Source organism: Typopeltis vanoorti, chromosome 2 (assembly GCF_054136105.1).
Source record: "Typopeltis vanoorti isolate ZY-2024b chromosome 2, IOZ_Tvanoo_1.0, whole genome shotgun sequence".
NCBI classification, from domain to species: domain Eukaryota; kingdom Metazoa; phylum Arthropoda; class Arachnida; order Uropygi; family Thelyphonidae; genus Typopeltis; species Typopeltis vanoorti.
The window spans coordinates 128,122,373-128,149,782 of record NC_143550.1 but is presented as its reverse complement, the minus strand read 5'-3'; the positions used below and the strand labels follow the sequence as shown (position 1 = coordinate 128,149,782).

Here is a 27,410-nt window from a genome sequence, read left to right as displayed (position 1 = left end):
AGACACACGATTATTTATCTATTAACACTGACAAGCTTATTCTCTTTCTATTCTTAAATGCACTAAAGTCCTAGTTCAAGTCTTTAAATTGATCGGTAACTGAACTACAATCACAGCTACATTAAGATTTGAAATAATATAAGATTTTACTATACCGTTTGATAAGGATCTTTTATGCTAGTCTCTGTTCTTACTCGTCTATAATTTCTGAGGATGAATTCTTCTGTAGTGGGCCATATCTGAGATTTTTCGGATCAAGGCGGGCCTTCACGTCTTCAGCATATCAAACTTCTTCCAAGGAAACGCAATGGATCTGCAATTCTGTAGTCGTGAGATTCACTATGCGGGCATCTACTTCTCTACAGATTTTTCTTCTTTTTTTTTTTTGTCAAGAACACGGTTGATATAACATGCAGTAGTTACCTTTCTTCTCAGCTGTACAGCGTCCCTCCTTTCTATAGTAGGGAATTGGGACCAAAATCCCGCTTACTTTGTTCCTTGTTGTGGCGGAAGGAGAGAACTCCTGACTGTCACTCAGGAAAACCACATAAGACAACCCATACGAAGACTGGAGAGAGCCTGGGGATGGGGGTTCCTAACCCTTTTATACCATGACCTTACCGGCATCTTCAGCAATTAATCCTCCTCCTCCCTCCCGATGTCTGGATATGCTTTCTGTGACCAGTTAGGGTGGCGTTTTTCTGCCGAAATTCCCGCAGGCCGTGTGCACGCGACTGACTTGTGGTGATGTCCAAAATCAGGAACCCTGGACCTTACCTTGTATCTTGCTAACCCTATGAGTCACATTTATTAAACTTTATCAGCTTACCAAAATTTTCTAAGAATTGACATAAATTTATTATCCCTTGTTCCAGTTGTTTAACAACGAGTCTTTACATGCAAAATTCTTATGACCAATATTCTGTAAGTTAATTATCTTATTTTCATCATATTACAACAAATTTTCTTATGTGAGTTAACAAATATTCTCAGTTGTATTTCACACTTAAATGCAAGTATATTTTCCCTTTTTGATTTTTTCAAGGTTCCTACTTGTTAAATTGTGATCAAATAAATTCTTTTTAGGAACTTTATTAACACATTCACACCATTCCTCCCTTTATAATTTAGTTTCCTTGACTCTCTGTGTTAGGTCTCATACCAGTTATTAGTTTTTCCAGACTCCTGATACCAAACGCATTCAGGTGTAGGCCATCCCTCTTATAAATCCAATCTTCCCTCAAATTCACTCCACACATCCATTAACTCACATCCATTCCTTCTAAGCCTACATGTCGAATCGTGTGCCATCATAGCCTTTCTTTTTAATTCATTTTTATCATAGCTAGGTAAAATACTAACGATTTTCACTTTCTCACTCTTCAAATAAATATATAATTATTTATTTATTTACTTACAGAGTAATTGACTCGGTTAAATGACATGTTTAAAATTATTAACTGTCTTAACACAGAGAAAAAAAAATACAAGAGATTTAATAAGGTTTTACTACTAGTTTCATCGGAAATGCCAACTTTGTCAGGTGAGTACAGTACCTTGGAGAAAACATCTTAAAATATTGTACTTTAGAAAAAACAGAGTTTAAAACAAGTAGTAGTTGTGTTTGAAATTGAGTCCGAGCGTTAGTTTTGGCATGAAGCACTGTGCGTGTGGATGATATCATGAGTGTGCCAAAACTGGATTATAGCACTATGTGAATCAGGCAGGCTGTAACTGAGATTGCTGTTTAGATGGACAGGGTCGAGAGCTATTTTTTTGGATTCCAAGATACTTCTTTCTAATTCATCGGAGCATTTATGGATGTTTGAAGTTGACTTCCAGATATTTGATGTTGTCGTCCTTCAACATTGGTATTGGATATGGTTTGCTGCAACTGCAAATGATTTTGTATACTCCTGGGAACTGAAGAAGGTTTTGTTTTACTTTAGGTTGACTGAGGTAAGATCGGAATTTTGGAAATTGTGGAGAAATATGTTTTAACATTTAAATTTCTTCATGATTTTCACTAGTTTAGGAGAAAGAGAACTTATATATGGTAACGAGATGTAGGCTGTTGGGTGCTAGTGCCCTATGGTTTGAGTTATCTTCATTACTATGTTGATTACATACACTAAGACGATTATAGATATTTTTAGGAGAGTTGTGGAAATAATTCCTAATTTCTGAGGGGGGTAGTGGTGAGATGAAGCATGTAGGTATCTATCGGTGTGCGCTGTCTTTCTAAAGATAGAAATCTTGATACCATCCGTTGTTCTAGTAAGTTTTATATCTAGAAAAACTAAAACACCATTAACTTCTGGTTCGGATGTGAAGTTTATATTTTGATGAAAATTGTTTAAATGATCCAGAAAGGTTTGTAAGTTTCTAGGCCATGGTCCCAAATTAGGAAAATGTCATCCATGTAACATAGCTAGATTTTGCGTTTCAGTGTCGCTGAGGAAATGGCCTTTTCCTCAAAATCTTCCAGAAAAATGTTGGCTAGCACCGGAGACAACTGGCTACCCATTGAAAAACCACTCTTCTGTTTGTAGATCTTGTCTTCAAATAAGTAGCCTGAATCCACACAATGCACAAGTAAGACAAGAATCTTTTTAGATAACTTATTTTTTAAAAGACTAAGGACTTCCTGGGTTAGAATGTTGGTGAATAGTGAGACTACATCAAAACTTAACATTCTGTCTGCTTCATTAAGTTGGATGTTCTTTATCTTCTAGACAAAATCAGCCCAGTTTTTGATATATGATAATGATTTTCCTGTGAGATGTTTTAAGGAGGAAGCAAGATATTTTGAGAGATTGTATATTGGTCTAAGAGGAGTGTTTTCTTTGTGGATCTTTGGAAGGCCATATAAATAGCAAATAAGTGGATGAAGAGAGCAGAGCGATAGGCAGATATTTCTCAGTAATTCTGAGGTGGATTTGAGGAGATTATTTGTCCAGCTCGTGTGGTCTCTTTGAAGTTCAGAGTAAGTATTACAATCAAATGATTCACAGATCTTGAGGTGATAATCGGATCTATTCAAGATGACAGTGCCGTTCCCTTTGTCAGCTAGCAAAATGATGATATCTTTATTATTCCACAGTTGATGAATAGCTTTTCTCTCCGAACGGGAGATGTTGTCAGTGGGAGGTCTACTGTTGTTGATTGCAAATATAGCTTTTATCCTAAGTAGGTTTGCATCCTGTGTTGGTAGATTGGAGGCAGCTTTTTCTATTTTCGTAAGAAAAAGTCCTTTAGGAATAGATCTAGGTGAAGTTCAAGTAAGCCCCTTGGAGAGTACATTTATTTCTGCCGTTGTAAGAATATGTGAAGATTTATTAACATCAACATTGTTAAGAGTGTGTGAAGCAATATTAGTGGACTAATCAGTTTATATTTATTCATGATTTGGGTTCTAGCAGCAAAAAGTGCACTGGCTTGTCTCAATGTTATTCTCAAAGAAACTCTTACAAAAAATCTTTCCTTGTTTTCATTTTTTTGAGTGTTTACGAAAATTGGATTTCCTATTAACCTGTTGCATACATAAAATAAGCTACAGTGTTTTGAAGTGCTAGGATAGATAAAATTTGTTTAGATTCAAATTTTGTATCTAATCAAATGTCTTAGAATTAGACATTACTTTTTATGGTGAAATGATATTCACACGTATTAAGTGGAAAAATAGAAACATATGGACACGTGGTACAACTGTAAAACACACTATACAACATCTGCAGAGACTGTGAACCAAATTAAGCCCATAGAAATGGACTGTGTGCAGATGATATAATGCAGAGAAGAAATAGATTTCAATGAAGAAATATCATGAACTTTAGGGAATTGTTTTTCTGTGGTGAAATGTACTAAATAGTTGTTGCATAGCAACAACTCTTTTGTAGTCTGTTGTATAGGTACAGGTAGTTCTATAATAATATGGAATCAATTTTCTTCATACTATTCAGGTTCACTCATTCCATTAGAAGGCATAGTTAATGACAGTATGTTATCAGCCAGAACAATATGCATCTGCATCTCACATTGGAATATTTCTTCTCTGCTGAGCAGACGGTCTCTTTCAAAATTATGATACTCTGTATCATAAGCTGCATGCAGACACTGTTGGTTTTCTGAACTAAAAAACAAATTTACTCATATTCCATGGTCATTGCAGCCTGCCTCTTCTACCTCTATCAAACTGAGTAGAATCAGTAAGCTTCCTGGTGGAATTATGGTTCTAGACCCTTGTGTGTGTTTTGGTGGGGGGGGGGGGATAGTAGCTTGTGGAGTGAGAGTGTTGACCATGTAGAGAACTATTAGTGTAAGTGACATTAGATAAGTTATATATCATTAAAATGGCATACCTACTACTTCATTTTCATTCATGGAGGGGGGGAGGGGAGAGAAAATGGATAGGTAAAGAAGGTCAGATAAGCATTGCCAGCTAATATTTTGTAAGAAATGCATAGAAAGAGAGGACATTTTGCATTGTCATTGTTGGGAAACCACTTGCTGCTGTTCCATTTCTTTGGTCTCTTTTACTGCCCATCCTCACAACTGCTTTAAGATGCCTTAATAATATGTTGGTTTGCAGTATGACTGTTAGTAAAGAAATTTAATGGTTTATTCTCAACACAGAAGTAATTTTTTTTAAAAAAAAAAAAAAAAAAAGAATATTTTAATCCAATATTTTGCCTATCTGTAACTGAAGCATTGTGAGGGCTAAATACAGGGTGATCCAAAAGTTGCGCACATCATAAAATAAACTTGAATCAATGTTAATTGCAAACTTTATAGAACTAAATTATTACAAACAAATCTTTACAAAGGCAAAAATAAATAGCATCATCAAATTCCTGTCATGTACCCTCAAGGGGTGTATAGGATATGATAGTACTACATGAAAGATTTACATCATTACTAACTTCCTATCTACAGTTTTCCTCCAAATCAGTCTGTTACTTGTCAAGACTCCAACATTATTAGATCTTATATTTCTATCTTCTAAGGCACTTTGCACCGTATCAATCTACCTATATCTTGGTCTACCTCTGGGTTGTTTTCCTGCCAACCTGACAGAGAACACTTCTTTTGCTAATCTTTCCTCGCCCATTCTGTTTAACTGACCATACCACCTGAGATTAGCTCTGCTAAACGCATTCCTGGATGCTGCCAATGTCAAGTTCTTTCCTAATATCCTAGTTTTTAATATGATATTGCCATTGATGTTCACACCTATAATCTTTCTCAGGACTCTCATATCTGTGGTCTCTAGTCTTTGGTCAAGTGTTTTACTTCTGATCAAGCTCTCAGATCCATAAGTTAAAACTGGTTTGAACACTGTCTTGTATACAGCTAATTTAGTGTTCCGACTAATTTCTCTCTTATTCCATATGAATTTATTCAATTGACTTCTACCTTCCTAGAAATGTTTTACTTGTTCTATAAGTTCTCCATTCACAATGCAGTTGATATTTTCAATGTTTCTGCCTAATTTCATTGTCTTTGTCTTTTTAATGCTGACCTTCATACCATATCTATTACAGCAGTTATTCAATTTAGTCGGGGAATCTTCCAAACTTGTAGCGGATTTATTTAGAAGTATAACATCATCCGCATAAAGCAAAGAGCTGACATTAACATCTCCAATTTTGATATCATGTTTAATACCACTTCATAATGTGATCCATATAGATAACGAATAACAGAGGGGATAATATACATCCTTGTCTCACACCAGATTTAACATTAAACCATCTTCCTGTACTTCCTTCAATTCTAACTGCTGACTTAAAACTCAAATAAAGAGAAGTATTGCTTGATATAATGGCCCCCATATAACTGTAGCGTATTGAAAAGCTTCTCTCTTGGCACCTTGTCATATGCCTTTTCCAGATCGACAAAACTTAAATACAGATCTTTGTTATATTCCCATGCTTTCTCAACTATTTGTCGTAAAGTGAAGATCTGATCCTGACAGCCTCTATTTGGACTGAATCCAGCTTGTTCTTCACCAAGCTTTCCTTCCACAATTCTTCTCAACCGTTTCTCAAGTATACTTGCATAGATCTTGCCAGACACTCAGTATGGAAATACCTCTGTAATTCTCACATTCAGTTTTATTTCCCCTTTTATATATGGGTACTATGAGAGTTCCACTCCAATCATCTGGAATTCATCCCTCTGTCCTGGCTTTCTGAACTAAGCAGTGCAGCCACTGTAAGACTTTTATACTCCCATACTTCAGCATTTCTGGTCGAATATCATCTACTCCTGCTGCCTTTCCACATTTCAAGCCTTTGATGGCTTTTTCGACTTCAAGTATGGATATGTATTCCTGACTGTATACCTGTTGAGTGTTTTTTACCACTGTGCTATCACTGCTTGTTTCATTCAGCAATTTTTCGAAGTAATTACTCCATACTTCAAGGATATCTTTTTTCTCCAGTTTTCATGTCACCTTTATCATCTGTAACTCCTTTTACAGCACTTTTTCCTCCATTTCTAAGCTTCTTCAACAACCTCCAGAATATCTTGCTACCTTCTTGATATTTATTTTCTATGTTCTTGCCAAAGTCCTCCCATGACTTTTTGTTTAGCTAGTTTTACACAGTGTTTTGCTTTCTTACATTTGTTTCTGTATTCTGTAAGAGCAAAAACTGACTTATTTGCCAGGAACTTTTGGTATGCTTTCTTCTTTTCCTTCACTGCCTCTTTAACTTCCTGTGTCCACCATGGAGTTCTGATTTCTCTATCCTTGCAGACAACTTCACCACATGCCTCTCTGGCTGAATCAATCAGTGTTTTTTTCAAGTCTTGCCACTGAATCTCCAAGGTTTGGTTCCTGCTCTCAAACTCTTTCATTTTTTTTTTAATAATCTTTGTGTATTTTAGTCTATAGTTCACATCTGAGTGCTGCTCAACTTTTATTCGCTTTAAAACTTTCTTACATGTTATTCTTTTCAATATGAAATTCAATTTTATCCTGCTCAAGACTAAATAGTGATTGCTTCCAATTTCAAATCCACTGTACACTGTGGTGTCCTGCACCAGGGAGAAAACCTCACTATCAACAATAACATAGTCAATGAGACTTTCCTTATTCCTTGCCTCTTCTCTCCATGTGAATTTGTGCACATTTTTATGTTGGAACATGGTGTTAGTAATAACCAGTCCATGTCCTGAGCAGAAATCCAACAGGTATTTGCCATTATTAGCTTTGCTCTTTTCTCCAAATTTTTCCAAAATATTTTTGTATGTTTGACAATCATTTCCTACTCTGCTATTTAGATCCCCAACAAGGACTAACTTTTCCTTTTTCATTGTGTCAGTTGCTTTTTCTAAAGCATCAAAAAAATCCTCCACTTCTACCTTAGTAGAATCTTCTCTGGGACCATAGGCACAAATAAGTCTCATTGTCCAATTCCCCATTCTGATATTTGTCCACATCACTCTACTCGAGGCTGCCTGCCATTCAAGAAGATTAGTCTCATATTTTGTGTTGAATACTATGGCTACTCCTTCTTTTCCTTGATTGTCATTTCCTGAATAGAACATTTTGTATTTATTGCTCAGAAAGATCTCACCAGTTTTTGTCTCTTTTGTTTCAGTAACCCCTATTATGTAGATCTGGTACGTATCTAATTCCTCAGCTAGCTCCATTTCTTTGCCATTCAGGCTTCTTATGTTGATAGTACCGATCTTTAACTCTGGTGATGTTGAGTTGGGGTGGGCTTTCAGATTTGTTCCAGTAGCTGACTTTTCACTGTTCGCCCTGGTTCCCTGGCAAAAACAACGGGAGCCTTGTTTAACCGGGTGACGCTCCAGCCGGTATGAAATTTTGTGATGTTGTACCATCATTTTCTATATTGGTTTAAGCCAATAAGAATACAATTTGGTTGGCTAAATCCCAAATTGCTAGCCCATCCTCGTTCGTTCGAGAAGGTGAGGATTGGACATTAGGTTAGAAGCCCTGGTCGGTTCTACCGCATTCCTTTAAAGGCTATGTGGAGGTCTCCTCTCAGTTATACAGCTTTGACCCTTAAGCAATTACTAAAGTAAATGCTCAAATAGTTGCCTCGTTCTTGAACTCAGGCATATGATATTTTTACCAAATTGGAAGCAACTCTTCGAAGAATGGAATACTGAGTGCTCTGATTGCTTCAGTGATGTTTGTCTTCAGTTCATGTGTTATAAAAATATGGATTATTTTTATACATCATACCTTACAGGTAACCCCATAAGAAGAAATTTGGAGATGACAAATCTGGCAACCTTGGGGACATAGTCCTTTAGAAATCAGTCTGTCATCAAAAAACTCTTTCAAAAATTGCATTGTTTCATTTGATGTATGGCAAGTGGTATCATCCTTCTGAAAACAGCATTCATGTTCTTCAATCTCACCCCGAACTGAGTGATTATGTCTTGGTACAGCGATTGTTCAATGTTGTCTCCCAAAGAAAATGTGTCCAACAATGCAATAGCATGATACTGCACACCACACTCCGATTTTCAGAGAATGCAAGGTGTTTCATGGAAAACATCAGGATTTTCTGATGACCAAATTCTGTTATTTTGGTTGTTGAGGTATCCACATAGGTGGATACATCAGTAACTCATGAACTTCATTTTCTTCAACAAATGATTGAAACCATCGACAGTACACAACACGTTTTTCCTTATCTCTGGCTTCAGTTCATGAACTTAGGGAAAATGGTATGGACGAAGCTATAATTGTTTAGCGGCTCTTCAAGTACTGCCATATGATATACTTGTTTGTGCAGAGAGTTTTCTAAGACTCGTTGAAGGTGAACATTGCAACATGTCATGTAATGCAGCCACAGTCAAAATGAAAGGTCTTCCATGCTACTGTTTGTCTACACTGATCCAAAGTTTCCCAAAAGTATTTGATTAATCTTGTAATTGTTGAATTTTGAAGAACAACAGAGTCGGGATACTTCCCACAAAACTCCTCCACAACATTTGTGTAAGAATGACAGGCAAAATAACAACTCATTGATCTTGGGAAAGTACCATTTTGCTTTCCTCATAAACAAAACTGCACAATGGACACCCAATATCCAACATGTGGCAGACAGACAGATTACACAATAGTCCTAGGGTGTCATCTGTAGGCAAAATGAATAATTAGAATTGAAACACTTCAATGCAGCTCAGCTTCCACTTTGATGTGCACGACTCTTGGATTAACTTGTATGATAGAGTAATTTGAATAACATAAAATATCAAGCATTAAAATATTTTGGCTATGTTTTATTTACAATATCATAAACAAGTTCATAGATACATCCTGGGGTTGTATTGCTTTGACCTTAAGAACAGCAGCCTTGGCTCTAGTCTTCTCAGTGACAGAATATTGGTTGCCAATCTGGAGCAGAAGTTACCACGTGACTTGTGGACACAGCCCAACATTACAATAAAAACATCTCTGGTACCTTAAGGTCTACTCCTCTCCCATGGTTGTCTATTCTGTCCCACATCACTTCTAAGCTTAGAAGAGAAATAAATAAAATCAGAAATAGCATCAACCTTCCCTACATCTTGCTACTGCCTTATTTCTAGATCTCCCATCTGGCTTGTAGAAACACAAGATGATGGCACTCAGAACTGGTGGAAAAGTCTCTAGAATGAACTGCAAACAAACAAACACCTAATCACGGATCCACCTGTGATTCACAGTCATTGTATGGGAATGTATGGGACAGTCATCACTGATGACTGTCTCATGCATTCCTTTCCTGGAGACACCAGTTTTTTTGTTGATTAAAATGCAAAATTATAGCTGTCTAGATGTTTCAAGTTTTTTTTTTCTTTCCATACTTGTTTAAGTTAGCAGTATTTTGTAAAGCATAGGTAGATTTTGATAATAATCTGTCATTTTTGAATCAGCTAATCCACTTTGTCCATATTGTTTGGTTCATAAAACTAGATTCTCTTATTCATTATCCAAAAGATGAAGTGGATATCCATTATCAATACCTGAAGTATAGATGCATTACTAGTGTAAACTCACATGTTATGAATATTTGGATAGATTTGTGTTATTTCCATTTCATGGAAATAACACCAGAATTATATAGTTATGAGCCAAAATGGATCAGCAGACCATGTGCGCACCCACGTGCAGTTAGATGGTGAAAAACTATAATTCAAAAGTGGTAGATTATCTTGGGCATCTGCTTTACAGAATGCTCCTAACTTAGACAAGTCCATCCATCCATCCATCCATCCAGTGGCTAACAGACACTTAAGCACCCATGAACTTCCAAGTATCCTTGGATTTCCTAATGGTAATACGAGATAAGGCAGTTATCCCTTTGCCTGTAAGTATTCTTGTCTGTAAATTACATATGTTCTACTGGCTGGTTTGCCTGTTCTGAGGGACGAAAAACCCTAGTTTCTGGGAATAAAAATCCTTTACCTCCGTATGAGTCTGGCTAACTCACCTTTAGTCGAAAGAGACCAGATAAAATTCTTCACGTCATGGACAGGAATCAAACCCAGGTCTTTCCAAAGGACTTCATCTATACTGACTGAGCTACAGAGGCTCTTAGACAAGTATGGATGTAAAAAACTTCCAAATATCTGGGAGATTGTAATTCTGTGTTTAAATCCACAGAAAAGCCAGACAGTACCCAGAGGATATCAATTCTTGCTTGATATTCTATATTCTTTTTAAAATCACTTATTCATGTGGTAAACATCTTATCCTTGACAATACTTTAATTACTATTAGGTGAAATATTGGATTAAAATATTCGATTTTTTTACTTCTGTGTTGTAAATAAAAAATTCTTTATCAGCATGTACAAGCAACATATAAGTCTAAATAAGTACATCACTGTGATCTTACAGCACACATTCTTATGAAGAATATCCTTTTTGCATCATTAAAATAACAATGAGCATAATTTTCACTTTTGATATCACTTACTGAAACTGCTTTGTTGAATCGGAATGCTTTTAATAGATTGTTTGCTTTATTTCAGGGTCATAGCAATTAATTCATAGTTCACTTCAGATCAGACCTCCTTCTCTTAGCAGAAACCGAAATTGCACACTCCACTTTCACTTTCTAAATTACACTTGATTCCTTTTGCCACAAGATTGTGCCTGTGCCTTTGTGAGATAAACATTGCTTGCTTTCTCCATTCAGTAACATTCATCTGCTGTATTTACTGCTCTCCAAATTCTGAAAAGCACTCTGACCGCTTCACTTTTCTGGCCTTGATATTCATCTTCCTAGGTGACCTCACTGTCCACAACTCCAACTAGCTTTCCTTTTCCAGCACCACTGACCAAGCTGGACAAGATGCAGAATATTTGCTACAAGCAATGACCTGACACACACCATACATCTACCAACCCAAATCTCTCCTTGTTCTTTTATTTTCACCATTTTTGTAGAGATGCATGGCTGGGGTCAACTCCCCTCTTGGTAACTCTTATCACAATCTTGTACAAGTTCCTTCTTCACAGAACACCTTCCATTTGCCAATCCCAACCTCATGTCCTTTGCTGCTATAAAGGTGCCAAGCAAGGCAACTTCTCAGAACTTCTGTTCTTCCTCTCCATGGTCAGACTAATATTTCTGGTCTACTGATCTAAACATCTGTACTGAGTGAGTCACAGAAATTATCGTGACCAATCTGAAGGCCTTCATTCCTTATTCCACCAAAAATTCCTGTTCACTTTCCAAAAGGTGTTCACATTCAGCAAAAGGTTGAAGCCACCATCAACATATCTGTCTTCATAACGACCAACAGCAGAAAACTTGCCTCCTGTGCAAATAGCAGTTGTGCTTTGTGGGTCCTTTGCAAAGGCTATTGAAATCAACTTCTACTCACCTGCATTCTGTAGATGTTACGGTATCCATAGATAAAGTGATCTCCTGGTATCACTCATTTCCTCCAAACTCCAGCATAAACGGATAAGGCATATTATCACCTACCTTACAAGAAACTGAGCGTTATATGTCTCCTGTGGTTTTTGGCAAAAGACATCAGAAGAATACGATTTGTCCACATTGGACCTCCCTAGTTTTAATGTGTTACTACTACTTAAGTGTATGGATCATGGTGTTGAAATTATGTAAAAAAAAAAAAATCAGTACACTTCCACGTGTGCTCCTTTAGTAGCATGCACGCACAATGGCAAGTCAATAGTATATCTCCTGTCAGGTTTTCTGAAGCATGTCAAGGGTGATGGAGGACACAGCAGCAGAAATGCAATGTTTCAGGTTCTCTAGACTGTCCACTTTAGTTAAGTGTCCTTCACATTATCCCCACAAGAAAAAATCAAGTGGACTAAGATCCAGTGATCTTGGTGGCTAGGGAATTGGTCCTCCATGTCCAATCCATCACTGAGGGAAGACTGTCAAGAGTTGCACATATCTCCAAATGCCAGTGTGGTGGTGCACCATCCTGTTGAAAGAGGATATGTGGTTTCAAGTCTTCGAATTGCGGAAAGACTAAATTTTCTAGCATGATTTCAACTCAGCTAACCATCACACAACTACTTTCAATTTCTCTGCCCCCAATGGCATGTTTAAAACTATTACAGCCCTATCCAGCAGCAGCACCACCTCATCGCAGGTAAAAATTCTGGATGGAACATTTGAACAACCCAAACCTTGCATATTTCCATATAGTGATTGTTTACCGTTCTTTGAAACTAGGGAGGTCCAATGTAGACACCAAAAAGTCTTCCAGTCTTGATGGCACCTCTTCAGTTGTCTTCAAGCATTGTTCTTCAGCATTAACAATGCTGAAGAGACAATAAATTAACATTTATTGTCTTTTCAATCCTTTATTATTTAGCTGATGCTTATCCCAGTGTGTGAAAGCAAGCTCATGTCCTCTTAATCTCTTCCAAAAGCATTTTCATGGAAAAAGTCATTAATAGCCAACTGCTCAATTAGAGACCTATCAGTTAATCGAAAAATCCATCACTGGTGGAATTCATCAATATGGATTCCACCACTCAAGATCAATGGCTGATCTCAACCTACATTACCCACTACTGGACATGTGCCACAGAAAGGTTTGAAAATACATGTACTATTGCTCTTGACATTTCCAGGGCATTTGATCATGTCTGGTACTGAGGTCTGCTCGGTATTTTGCTATCCTTCAATCTACGGCTATTCAATTATCCTTCCCTCTAATTGGATAGCCAGCTTTCTCACTTATCATTCACTGCATGTTTTCAGGCTTCTCCATCAATGCAGAAGTACTTCAGGGTTCTGTTCTATCCTTGTTTCTCATATATATAAATGACCAACCAATCACCCGTAATCTTATTCACAGCTTTGCTGACACCAGTATATACTTCATTTATCCTAATCATAAAACAAACCATGGAATAACCAGATATCTGAAGCTTCAAGATTATCTGTAATTTTAACAAGTTCATTAAACATTGATCTCCATGCCATCTTTCAGTGAAAAGGATAATCTGGTGACCTTCAATGCTACCAAAATGCAGTCTTACGTTTTCTCTTGCAACAGGAATCTGCACTCACCTACCCTTATCTCATTATTACATAAATCACCAGGTTGGATCAGATCTCTCTCTCTCTCCACCTCCCCCCCCCCTGGCCTTTCCGGGCATAAACACATCACCTCGCTAGTATCCTCAGCCTCTGAAGGGGGAGAAAAAAAAAAAAAACTGGGCTTTTTTTTTTTCACTCTAGCTGCTACTTATCTTCTATCCTCAGAACACTGTTCACATATTTCAGGTGGTGCACGTGAACTCCCCCCCCCCCCCCCAAACCTGCCTAAAAATTCTCAATGCTGTCTGGAGGAGAGTGATTCCCTTCTTTTTTAATTCGCTTCATCCTTTATCTGACAGCACTGATTCAGCACTTTGTCTTTCTGCACACTTCCATGTACACTGTTCCATTGAACTGGCAACCATCATTCCTCTGCTTTATGTTGGCCTTATTAAAACAACAACAGCAGTAGCTTTATAAAATACCTTTACAGTACAACTTCCAATTTACCAAATCTTCTCTTTTATTCTATCTACCTCTGTTTTCTGGAACACTTCCTCATGAATTATAAATTAAAGATACCAAGAAATTATATACTTGGTTTAATCCTTTATCTAAGTGTAAGCAAACAAGGGTTATGCCTGAAGTATTTTCACAAATGGGGTGACTTGTATATAGAAACTAATGACTTCACCTCACTTACCTTGGAAAAGCTTCCAACAACTATCTGTAATCCAGAATATTTTAATAATAGCGTGTGACACCTTTTGGCTACTCGTATATGAAAATATGATTTCTGCATTACTTCAACCTTAGTATCACCTCTGGGTCTCTCTCCCACTGATGAGACCTTAATAAAGGTCGAAACCGGTCTGGGTAGTGACCTTTCCCATAATGCATAGCGTTATACATATCCATAAGAATATGTGCTTTGTATTATGGGATATTAAGGCAAGTGATGTGATATCAACAGCCTTCTATATACGAGTTGCCCCAGTCCTGAAAATACTTCAGGGACAAATTTTGTTTGCTTAGATTAGACTTGGATAAAGAGTTAAACCAAGTATATGATTTCTTGGTATCTTTAATTTATAGTTTAACGAGTGGAAAAACTTCCAACAACTTCCTCGTGAATTGTTCCTCAACTACTGCAACCTCCAAATCTTCAGCAGAGTATTTCTTGTTTTCTATGTTTTGTATTTATTGTGTTATCTTCAAAAATTATTCTATTGTAAATGTTATCAAGTAAGTGAGCAAAAATAACATATGGTTCACTGTTACTGTTTTATTCAAATTATACTAACAATATTGAACGTGATCATGCATTGTTTTTATTTTTAATAGTTGTACATCATAGATATTTTGCAACTGATACAATAAATTTCTGACCTCTTGTGTGCTGCTTGAATTTAGTAACTGTCAAATCACTATACAGGATGTCCCAAAGGTCGCTGCATATTTTGGTGAAACAGTATGATTTTCAAATAAATTTCATTATGGCAAGTATATTTATTCTTTTTACATAAAATGCAAGTATTTGTAATGTGTTAGAGATGTGTTTATAATTTTCATTAATTTTTTTAATGTTTTATTTTCAGATACATAATTCATGATGTATGTTCAAGAGAAATTTTTGTTATAATATCCTGCATCAAATAAATGAAGTGTTGTGAAATTAAACAGAGCATTTCAAAGAGATTTCATATACCCAGTCCTACAGACAATGCAATTAAAGCTCTGTGAATAAGTTTACAAGAATTGGCATGACAAGAAGAATACACTGCCCTAGGCCTAGGTTACCCAAACCTGATTTACCAATTCAGAAAGCACCTGTTGAAGTATTCCTGGGCAGTTCAAGCATAATGACATGGTGCTCAATCCACACTTTCAAGAACACCCCAATCCACATGTTTATGTTAGGAGAGTCCCTTTGCTATTCTGTGTACTCATGGTTTTCCAGAAGCCCAGATATGACAATTATGTTGATTGATATTCCATTAGGCTGTTGTTTTGGATTTAATTGACAATTTCTACATAAATTGTTGCTCGAAGCAGATAATCTTCATGCAGGGTGTGCAACAATTGGATATGCTAGAGCTTTTTCATCAGTGTTGAATGCAAAATTCTGTAAACTGATGTCTTGGGTATGTTTAGTTTTCTAGATCCCTTCCTAACTGATAATTCTGGGTCTTCTTCAAACATTTCTTGAACTGATTCAATGCTTTCACATGCTGTCCTTGGGTATCCAGTTCTTTTAAGCTTATTCACCAGTGCTCTAATCGCATTGTCTTTAAGACTGAGTTTATGAAATCTTGAAAAGCTTTGTCTAATTTCACAACACACTTCATTCCTTTGGTGGAAGAATGTTATAACAAATTTGCTCTTGAACATTCATCATGAATTAGGGGTCTGAAAAGAAAACATTAAAAATTTAATGAAAATTAGAAAACATTTCTAACACATTACAGATGCTTACATTTTATGCAAAAAAAAAAAAAAAATATATATATATATATATATATATATATATAGGTGCTCCAGTTTTGGTCCTTGAAAACATGAAACTAACCTGAACCACATTTGCTGGTAGTGTTACATGTGCTGTAAACGTATAAATAGGTACAGGAAAACCTCGCTTAATGCGAATTCGATATGCACGATAATATCAGTTAGCGCAATTGAGTGAAATGATGCTATTTCCCACTTTAAGTGAGTGATTAACGCAATTTTTTTAAGTTATGCAAAATTTTACGTTACGCAAAATTTTTTGTCGCCACTCTGCAGTGAGCAGAAAAGCTGGTAGTCATTAAGAGACGTGAAAGTGGTGCTAGTAATACAATGATTGTGTCGGATTTGGGATATAGCAAGTCTACACTTTGGACTATATTAAATAAGAGCAAAGAATACAAAGAACAAGAAAAAGTTGCTACTGCTTCTTTAAACCTGCATATCACCTGAAATAGAAGCCATTTAATGATCGAGATTGAGCATCTTCTGTCACTCGGGATTTGAGGATTATAACCAAAAAAGAATACCTCTTAGTACAGAGAATATTCAGGTGAAAGCTCTCAATATTTTTACCTCATTGAAAGAAATCAGCTTTACTCTGAGTTTAGGATGGTTTGACCGTTTTAAAAATTGAGCTGGACTGCATAACATAAGAATAACTGGGGAATTTGCTAGTGCTGATAAAGATTCTGTGGCCAAGTTTCCTGAAGAATTGCAAAAGATAATTCAGGAGGGTGATTATGATGAATAGCAAATATTCAACGTCGACGAAACTGGTCTCTTTTGGAAATGTATGCCAACAAAAACTTTCCTAACTGAAGCATCTCAGCCAGGATACAAAGTATCTAAAGATAATCTTACGCTTTTAGTACGAGGCAATGCAGAAGGTGGCTTTAAACTCAAGCCGATGTTAGTTTATCTTGTGCAAAATCCAAGATATAACATTACTGAAGAAATCAGCACAAAATTAGAAAAGAACCTGCATTTAATGAACTGGATAATGAAGATGTGAGAAACTTGCTCAATTCCTATTCAGAACAGTTAAGCGAGAATGATCTCCTTCAACTAGAACAATAGCATGCATATGAAGAAAAAGAAGATAAGGAGTGTGAACAACAAAAGAATGTTACTACTAAGAAGCTAACTGCAAAAGAACTTGAGCTAGTTTTCAATCAGATTGAGTATGCTAAGGAAATTTTGTTTGATGCTGATCCCGATATGGATCGAAGCTTCAAAGTCCACAGAAATCTTGATAAAGCGATTGCCAGCTAACTCAAATTGCATGACAAGACAAAAAAAAAATTAAACATGATTTATACATCTTTACTTAATTTTTTTTGTAAAAAAGGATTAATCAAATCTTTGGATATTAAATAAAAAAATATGCAATTGATTTTTATTATTTTATTAACTTTCATGATTTTATCCTCTAATATAGCTTATACTGTAAATTTTTTTTCCAAATTTACATTAACTGATGGATGAATTATAATTATTCCTATTGTTTATTGCATTTGCTTAACGCAATTTCACTTAACGCGCATTAGTTGATAGATTAATTACTCGCATTAAGCGAGGTTTTCCTGTATTTAAGTGATTTATGATGCTCGTTCTTCAGTGGTTGAGAGGCAAATAATAATGATAATAAATTAGGCTTTAGTAAATATGCATGCCACTTTTGTTATACTTTTGTCTAGCTGTTAAGTCTGATCCACTTAACAAAAAAAATAAAAAAGGACAAATAAAATCCTGTGATGTTTAGTTATTTATTTGCTTTTTTTAAGATTGTCCTCAAGTCCAGTGCATCCATCCTTATAATGCCCAACAACCTGATGAACTTTCACTTGATCTTTCTGATGTTGTCAATGTCTTCCGCAAAGCTCAAGATGGTAAATAATATTTCGGATATTTTGATGCTAATTTAGATATTAAAAAAAAAAAAAAAACGGCTAATGCAAGAAAACATTAGCTGTCTAATAATTTGATTTGTTAAATATTTAGCAATTAAAACATGAATCAAATTATCTGCTGATCAAAAATATCTGTCACAAAAAAAAACATCTATCCTATATTGTTTACAATCTTTCAAACTCATCCGACATGAAACCGAATACAGGAGCAAACCTGTATTTTGTCCATTCCAGAAAAAAAGTGTGCTGCTAAGCTTCTTACTTTTGCATAATTCTCAAAAATGATGGAGGAAGTTCTCAATAATCAACTTTTTTGCCTTCTGCAGGCCCACCAAATAATAAGTGATCACCATTATGAATTTCCCCACAATCAATCCACAGAGGATGTGGTCCAGATTACCCATCTGTGGGGTGTTTCCAAAGAGATTTGCTCCAAACTGAGAGATCCAGGAATGACAGCCACAAGAAGAATTTTCATACATAGATGGTACCTAGTACTGACCATGAATATCATTCTTAAATTTAACACCCCTAAATCTCAAGGATCAAAGCTGGAAACATCCATGTAGCCTTTTAAAGAATATAGAAAAAACATAGCTTCTAACCTGATGTCCAATCCTCATCTTCTGGTTGTGCATCCCGTTAGGTATCATTCTGAACTAATGAGGTATCTATTTGGATGAAAAACCTCATTTGTTTAGAATGAGAATAATGCAAAATGATGATACAACATAACAGAATTTCATTCCGGCTGGGACGTCACCCAGTTAAACAGGGTTCCATTGTTTTTGTCAGGGAACTAGGACAAACAGAGAAAAGTCAGCTACTGGAACAAATCTAAACTGAATATTGGCACAATCAACATAAGAAGCATCAATAGAAAAGAAATGGAACTAGAAGAATTTTATAAATACCGGATCAACATAATAGGTATTACCAAAACAAAGATGTTACGTATTCAGGCAGTAACAGTCAGAGAAAAGAAGTAGTAGGTATAGTATTCAACACTAAATATGGCAGGCAATATATTAAATAGTGATATCAGCATAATAAATTTAGTTTAATCCTTTATCCAAGTGTGAGCAAACAAAATTTGTGCCTGAAAGCATCTTCAGGACTGGGGTAAGGTGGTACAACACCAGGACACTCATTGCAAAGGTGGAGCAAGATACCAACACTCCCATCTCAGCATCTCCCACAATGCAAAACACATCTCCCCATGGATATGTCCAATGTTATGCATTAAGGGAGGGGCCACAACCCAGACTAGTTTCGACCTTTATTGAGATCTCTTCAGTGGGAGCCAGGCCCAAGTGGAGATACCAGGCAGAAGCATTAGCAGGTCATCTCTATCCCTAGGAGTTGCCAAATGGTGTGCGACCCTTTTTTAATAAATTACTCTGGATTTAGAGAAAGATGTTGAAAGTTTATTTTTCACTTGGTTAGAGTATAATAAATTTAGTTTAATCCTTTATCCAAGTGGGAGCAAACAAAGTTTGCGCCTGAAAGTATCTTCAGGACTGGGGTAAGGTGGTAGGGCACTCGTTGCAAAGGTGGAGCAAGCTACCAACACTCCTATCTCAGTATCTCCCATAATGTAAAACACATCTCCTTGCGGATATGTCCCTCTGTAAAGGTCGAAACTAGTCTGGGTTGTGGCTGCTACCTTAATGCATAACATTGGACATATCGTGAGGAGATGTGTTTTGCATTGTGGGAGATGCTGAGATGGGAGTGTTGGTAGCTTGCTCCACCTTTGCAACGAGTGCCCTGGTGTTGTACCACCTTACCCCAGTCCTGAAGATACTTTCAGGCGCAAACTTTGTTTGCTCACACTTGGATAAAGGATTAAACTAAATTTATTATACTCTAACCAAGTGAAAAATAAACTTTCAACAGTGATATCAGCAAATATCAGAATATGGAACTGGACAAAGGCCTCACAGAAAGAAGTGGAGGAATTTTTTGAGGCATAAGAGAAGGCAGCTGACACAGTGAAGAATGAAAAGTTGGAGATCTAAACAGCAGGATAGGAAATGATTACCAGATGTATAGAAATATTGTGGGAAAATTTGGAGAAAAGAGCAAAGCTAATAATAATGGTAAGTATCTGTTATCTGTTCAGGACATGGGCTAGTTATTACTAATACTTTCAACATAAAAATGTGCACAAACTCACATGGAGAGAAGATGCAAGAAATAGCAAAATATTCTTACAACTATTGAAAAAAAATAACCTTAAATATGTTGTAAATAGTACTGTACACGTCTCATTGACTATGTTATTGTTGATGATGTTTTCCCACTGGTTCTGAACGCAAGAATATACCAAAGATTTGAAACTGGAAATGATATGAGATTTAGTTTTGAACAGAATAAAACTGAATTTCATATGGAAAAGAGGTGCTTGTGAGAATGTTTTAAAACTGATCAAAGTCGAGCAGCTTTCAGAAGTGAATCAGATCTTCAGTGGCAAACCTTAAGAACACACTGATTGATTCAGTCATAGAGAGATGTGGTGAGGTTGTCTGCAAGGATAGAAAAATCAGAACTCCATGGTGGACTCGGGAAGTTGAAGCAGTCAAGGAAACAAAGAAAGTCTATCAGAAATTCCTGGCATGTTAGGTAGTCAGCTTGTGTTCATAAAGAATGCAGAGGAAAATATGAGAAATTTTGATGGCTTACACTGTGTAAGCCATCAAAAACCAGAAATGCTCAAATATGGAGGTATGAAAGTTTTATAGACATGGTTACACTGCATAGTTCAGAAGGCCTGGTCAGAGGATCAAATTCTGGAGAGCTCATAGTTGAAATCTGTAGAATAATGTGAGCATTACAAAATAATTTCTCTACTAAGTGTTACTGGTAAGATTTGTGCAAATATACTTGGGAAAAGAAAAAAAAAAAGCTGAAAACAATTGTGGAAGGGAAGTTTGGTGAAGAACAAACTGGATTCAGGCAAAATAGTTTGTCAGGATCAGATTTTCATTTTAAAACAAGTAATTAAAAACTCAGGGACTATAACAAGGATGCATATTTTAAGTTTTGTAGATCTGGAAAAGGCATATGACAAGGTAGCAATTGAAAAGCTGCTCAGAACAGTTATAAATTTTAAGTCAGCAGTTAGAATTGAAGGAGGTACATCAAGATGGTTTGATGTTAAATCAGGTGTAATACAAGGGTACACATTAACTCCACTGTTATTGATCATCTATATGGATCACATTATGAAGGAAGGTGGCATTAAACATGATATCAAAATTGGAAATGTCAATTCCAACTTTTTTCTTTATGCAGATGATGTTCTGAATAAATCCAGTACAAATCTGCAGGATTTTCTAACTAAATTGAATGACTGCCATCATAAATTTGGTATTGAAATTAGCAAGAAAATGATAACTGCATCTGAATGGAGAACCTATTGAACAAATAAAGCATTTCAGCTATTTAAGCACACTATTTAGTGAAGATGGAAAGTTAAATATTGCTTAAATAGATGAATTAACATAATAGGAAGTCAACTGATATATGGAATAAGAGAATTCGTCAAAACAATCTGTATTCAGTGTTTTTGTCCCAACTAATTTTAACTTATGGATCTGAGAACTGGGTTAGAAATAAAACACTGGTGAGAGTTCTGAGAAAGATTAGGGGAGTGAACAGATGGCATCAAGGCATATCATATTAATAATGAGGATATTAAGAAAGAACTTGTAAGCATTCTGGGGTGTGTTAGCAAAACAGGTGTTCTTTGGCTGGAAAAAGCCCCAGGCAAAGAACGATCTAGGTGGATTGATACAGTAAAAAGTAGCTTGGAAGATAGAAATATGAGATCTGATAATATTGGAGTGTTGACAGATAACAGATTAATTATGAAGAAAATTGTCAATAGTATGTTACTAATGATGTAACTTTTTCATGGTAATACTGTTATGAAATCCTGTACATCTCCTAAGGGTACATGTCAGGAATCTGCTGATGATGAAACCTCCACATCATTTTGTATCTGAATCGCTCTGTTAGGCTCTATATCCCAAATCCTTTGTGCTGCTTCAAATATGGCTATGTTGCAACTGCCTCTCGTGGCTCTGCCTGATGTGGCAGCAAAGAACATGAAAATAAGACTGTAATTGAAAATATCCAAATGCACTAATTGCAATGGAGAACATCCAGCTTACTCCCAAGCATGCCAGAGGTGAAAAGATGAAAAGGAGATTCAACAGATCAAGGCTGAGTAGAACATGCCATAACAGGAAGCCAAGATGAAGTATACCACCACAATAGCAACTAATGGGAAAAGCCTCTTATGCTGGCGAGCAACAATAAAGAAAGTGTCAAAGAGGACATTAAACCTCTTTCCTTACCAGGTGTCTATCAAGTATCCTGCTCATGTCATGTTTCCTATTTTGGACAGACCGGCTCTTCTGCCTTGATTAGAACTGAAGAACATCAAGACTGTATTACTTTTTTGGAATCTGACAAATCTGGTCTTGCTTCTCATGCTATTGACATAAGGTACAGAGTTCTTTGGAAACAGACAAAACTTCTTTGCCCCAGTAAGTTCATATTTGATCATCATTTCCTTGAAACATGTGAAATGCTATGAAATTGTCCAAAGTTGAACTGATCAGACCATATGCCAATACCCAAGTTTTTATGTTTGTTTTTTTAATTAATAATTTATTATAAATAATTTTTATCTCCACAACTTACTACAATTGGTCCTTTGAACTCTAATAGTGTAATGTCATAAGTGTAATGAGCTAATATATGCATGATTTATGGTTCATTATTGTAATTCATCTTTTGAATGAGTTAATGGTCTATCTTCCTGATAGACTGAGACATGAGCTAATATGTGCATGATTTATGACTCATTATTGTGATTCATCTTTTGAATGTAGTTAATGGTCTATCTTCCTGATGATGTTCACATAATGTCAGATAAAAAATACCTGAGTTTTTGAATAAATTCTATAAAATTTTTGTTACATGTGTTGTAAGCTATGAAAGTTATTTGAAAAGCAAATGAATCTGTCACTTTAACTTCAGCAGTTGCATTTACTGTTTGTTACTAAAATAAAATTCTGTTAGCCTACTATGCATTCCTTTGCTTTGTGAAGAAAAATATTACTGCAAGCTTTAGACATGAGCCTGCACAGATACCACTAAATGTTCTTCTACAAGGACACAATTGCCATGTATTTGTGTAGATTACTGAAACATTTTTCTCTTTCTGTCTACCAGCAACTCTTTGAAACACAGAGCAGTATATTCTGATTTTGTACCTGTGTATACAAATAGTTCAAAGGCAGTCTCTATCAGGGGGTCTGCAGCTGTCTTCCCAGATATCATAATATTAATTAGATCCCCACCAGAGTATACTAATTATGCTGTTCAGCTGCATGCTAAAGTGCATTATTTTTATTGATTCAAGAAGCTCCATTTGGACATTTAGAGGTCCAGTATACCAATAACAATTGCTGCTGTTGCAGATACAATATTTGTTCTGCCACATAAGGAGGTTAAATCTAGATGTTCACCTGTGTTGGATTCCTAGCCAAATTGGGATCAGGAGAAACTAGGCTTCAAATACTGCAGTTAATTCAGCTTATTCTCTGAGGTACCATCATTTGCCTGTTCCTTACTCGTATTCCAAACAGATTATAAGACAAAAATTAATATCCTGGTGATAGTGTTCTACAGGATTAATCCTGAAATTAAACTGTACAGGATTCACACAGAAGAAGTTGTTCTTGCTCAACTCCACATAGGCTATAGTAACCTTATGCACTTCTTCCTATTGAGTAATTAATGACATACCTACATGTAAATACCACAGCACTGCATTAACCACTAATTAAAATATGTATCTCATGCACATTTTAATCAACTACCCTTTATTTCATAAATGAGTACAGTCATTGTTTTTGGCACTTTTACATTCAGGCATACGTTATCTGATTCCTCCTATATATGTGGTTTTAAATTTCCTAAAAAATGACTAACCTGTATAATTTATATATATATATTTTAAATATTTTTTATTAATTAATTTTAATTACAACTATATTTGTCTTATATATAATTTTATGTCGATTAAATTTACACGTTTTTCTTCTCCCCCCCCCATATATTTTAACAATTGTGCATTGTTACCTAAGTTGATGTGCCAGAAAAAACAACAATTCACCTCTAGAAATCATCATCATCAAATTCCTTACATATACCCTCAAAGGGTGTACTGGAGTACTGGATATGATAGTACTACGTGAAAAACTTACATCATTACTAACTTCCTATCTACAGTTCTCTTCCAAATCAATCTGTTACCTGTCAAGACTCCAACATTATCAGATATTATATTTCTGTCTTCTAAGGAACTTAGAAGACAGAAATATAATATCTGAAATAAAATAGTTAGAAAAGACCCAGAGGACAACCAAGATATAAGTGGATGTCCTCTGGGTCTTTTTCCTGCCAACCCAGCAGAGAACACTTGTTTTGCTAATCGTTCCTCTCCCATTCTGTTTAAGTGACTATACCACCTGAGATTAGTTTTCTGCTGACACATTCCTGGATGCTAACCAAGCCAAGTTCTTTCCTAATACTCTTGTTTTTAATATTATATTGTCACTGATGCCACCTGTTCACGCCCCTAATCTCTCTCAGGACTTTCACACTGCAGTATGATATCTTTAGTCAAGTGTTTTATTTCTAACCCAGCTCTCAGATCCATAAGTTAAAATTTGAACACTGTCTTGTGTACAGCTAATTTAGTGTTTTGACTGATTTCTCGGTTATTCCATACATCTTTGTTGATCTTGTCATGTCCATATTTAATTTATCATCTTCACTAAAAATTGCACCTAAGTAGCTGAAATGTTTTACTTGTTCTATAGGTTCTCCATTCACAATGCAATTGATATTTTCAATATTTCTGCCTATTTTCATTGTCTTTGTCTTTTTAATGCTGACCTTCATACCATATCTATTACAATAGTTATTCAATTTAGTCAGGGAATCTTGCAGACTTGTAGCAGATTTATTTAGAAGTATAAAATCATCTGCATAAAGCAAAGAACTGAGATTAACATATCCAATTTTGATATCAGGTTTAATACCACTTTCTTTCATAATGTGATCCATATAGATAATGAATAACAGATAGGATAAAGTACATCCTTGTCTGACACCAGATTTAACATCAAACCATTTTCCTGCACTTCCTTCAATTCTAACTGCTGATTTACAACTGAAATAAAGACTTAAGTATTGCTTGATATAATGCCCCATTGACATCATATAACTGTAGTGTTTTGGATAGCTTTTCTCTTGGCACCTAGTCATATGCCTCTGATTTCTGCTCAGGATCTACAAAATTTAAATACAGAGCTTTGTTATATTCCCATGATTTCTCAACTATTTGTCGTAAAGTGAAAATCTCATCCTGACAGCCTCTATTTGGCCTGAATCCAGCTTGTTCTTCACCAAGCTTTTCTTCCACAATTCTTCTCAACCATTTCTGAAGTATACTTGCATAAATCTTACCAGGAACTCAGTAGGAAAATACTTCTGTAATTCTTACATTCAGTTTTATTTCCCTTTTTATATATGGCTATCTACTCCAGTCATCTGGAATTTCTCCTTCTCTCTATGCCTTGTGAATTATGCATCACAGCCACTATAAGATTTCTAAACCTCCATACCTGAGCATTTCTGGTCGAATACGATCTACTCCAGCTGCCTTTTCACATTGCAGGCTTTTGATGACTTTTTCTACTTCAAGTATGGATATGTATTCCTGACTGCATGCCTGTTGAGTGTGTTTTTACCACTGTGCTATCACTGCTTGTTTCATTTAGCAATTTTTCCAAGTAATTACTCAATACATTGAGGATATATTTTTCTCCCATTTTCATTTTACCTTTATCATCTCTAATTCCTTTTACAGCACTCTTTCCTCCATTTCTGAGCTTCTTCAACAACCTCCAGAATATCTTGCCACCTTCCTGATATTTATTTTTCTGATATTTACAAATGTAAGAAAGCTTACTTACATTTGTCTCTTTATTCTCTAAGAGCACAAGCTGACTTATTCACCAGGAACTTTTGATATACTTTCTTTTTTTCCTTCCTCTTTAACTTCCTGTGTCCACCATGGAGTTCTGATTTTTCTATCCTTGCTGACAGCTTCATCACGTGCTCCTCTAGTTGAATCATTCAAGGTTTGGTTCCTGTTCTCAAACTCTTTCATTTTTTCTTGAATAATGTTTGTGTATTTTAAGTCTACAGTTCACATCTAAGAGCTGCTCAACTTTTATTTGCTTTAAAACTTTCTTACATGTTATTCTTTTCAATATGAAATTCAATTTTATCCTGGTCAAGACTAAATGGTGATCACTTCCAATTTCAAATCCTAAATACACTCTATTATGCTGCACCAGTGAGAAAATGCCATTATCAACAATAACATAGTCAATGAGACTTTACTTATTCCTTGCCTCTTCTCTCAGTGTGAATTTGTGTACATTTTTTGTTGGAACATTGTGTTAGTCATAACCAGTCCATGTCCTGAACAGAAATCAAACAGTATTTGCAATTATTATTAGCTTTGTTCTTTTCTCCAAATTTTCTCAAAATATTTTTGCATGTCTGACAATCATTTCCTACTCTACTATTTAGATCCCCAACAAGGACCAACTTTTCCTTTTTCATTTTATCAGTTGCTTTCTCTAAAGCGTCAAAAAAATTCTTTCACTTCCACCTTAGTAGAACCTTCTGTGGGATCATAGGCACAAATAAGTCTCATTGTCCAGTTCCCCATTCTGATATTGGCTACCATTCAAGAAGATTATCCTTGCATTTGGTGTTGAATACTTTTGCTACTCCTTTTCCCTGATTGTTATTGCCTGAATATAACATTTTGTATTTATTGCTTAGAAAGATCTCACCAGTTTTTGTCTTCTTTTTTTTTTTTTTTCATTCACTTCTATTATGTCAATCTGGTACTTATCCAATTCTTATGCTGATTCCATTTCTTTGCCATTCAGGCTTCTTACGTTGATAGTACCAATCTTTAATTGTAGTAATGTGAGTTGGGGTGTGTTTCAGGATTTGTTCCAGTAGCTGAGTTTTTGCTGTTTGCCTTGGTTCCCTGGTGGAAAACACAGGGGGGCCCTTGTTTAACCAGGTGACGCCCCAGCTGGCATGAAATTCTGTCATGTTGTACCATCATTTTACATTGTGGTTTAAGCCAATAAGAATACAATTTAGTCAGCTAAATCCAAAATTGCCACCTCTAGAGATAGATTGTAGAAAAGTTTGAAGAAACTTGTGTGATTAGTCTTGATAGTTTTGATTTTTTAGCAGATAGACTAACTTAAAAAACTACTTTGTAATTGGGTAGTTAGTTTCCTTTCTGTTCTGTTTTATACTTATAGATTCATATCATACCATGCAGGCTTTCGAAACCAGATCCA

The 27,410-nt window shown here is 35.8% G+C and overlaps 1 protein-coding gene across 1 annotated transcript in view; it reads left to right on the top strand.

The window, feature by feature from the left end:
- The window catches only part of Exn (Ephexin), a 265,308-nt gene that overhangs the window by 236,019 nt on the left and 1,879 nt on the right, over positions 1 to 27,410 (top strand). Inside the window, exon 12 of the mRNA XM_090413075.1 lies at positions 17,803 to 17,907. Within this exon, the coding sequence (XP_090269201.1) occupies positions 17,803 to 17,907 (105 nt within the window). The remainder of the gene's footprint in view (positions 1 to 17,802; positions 17,908 to 27,410) is intronic.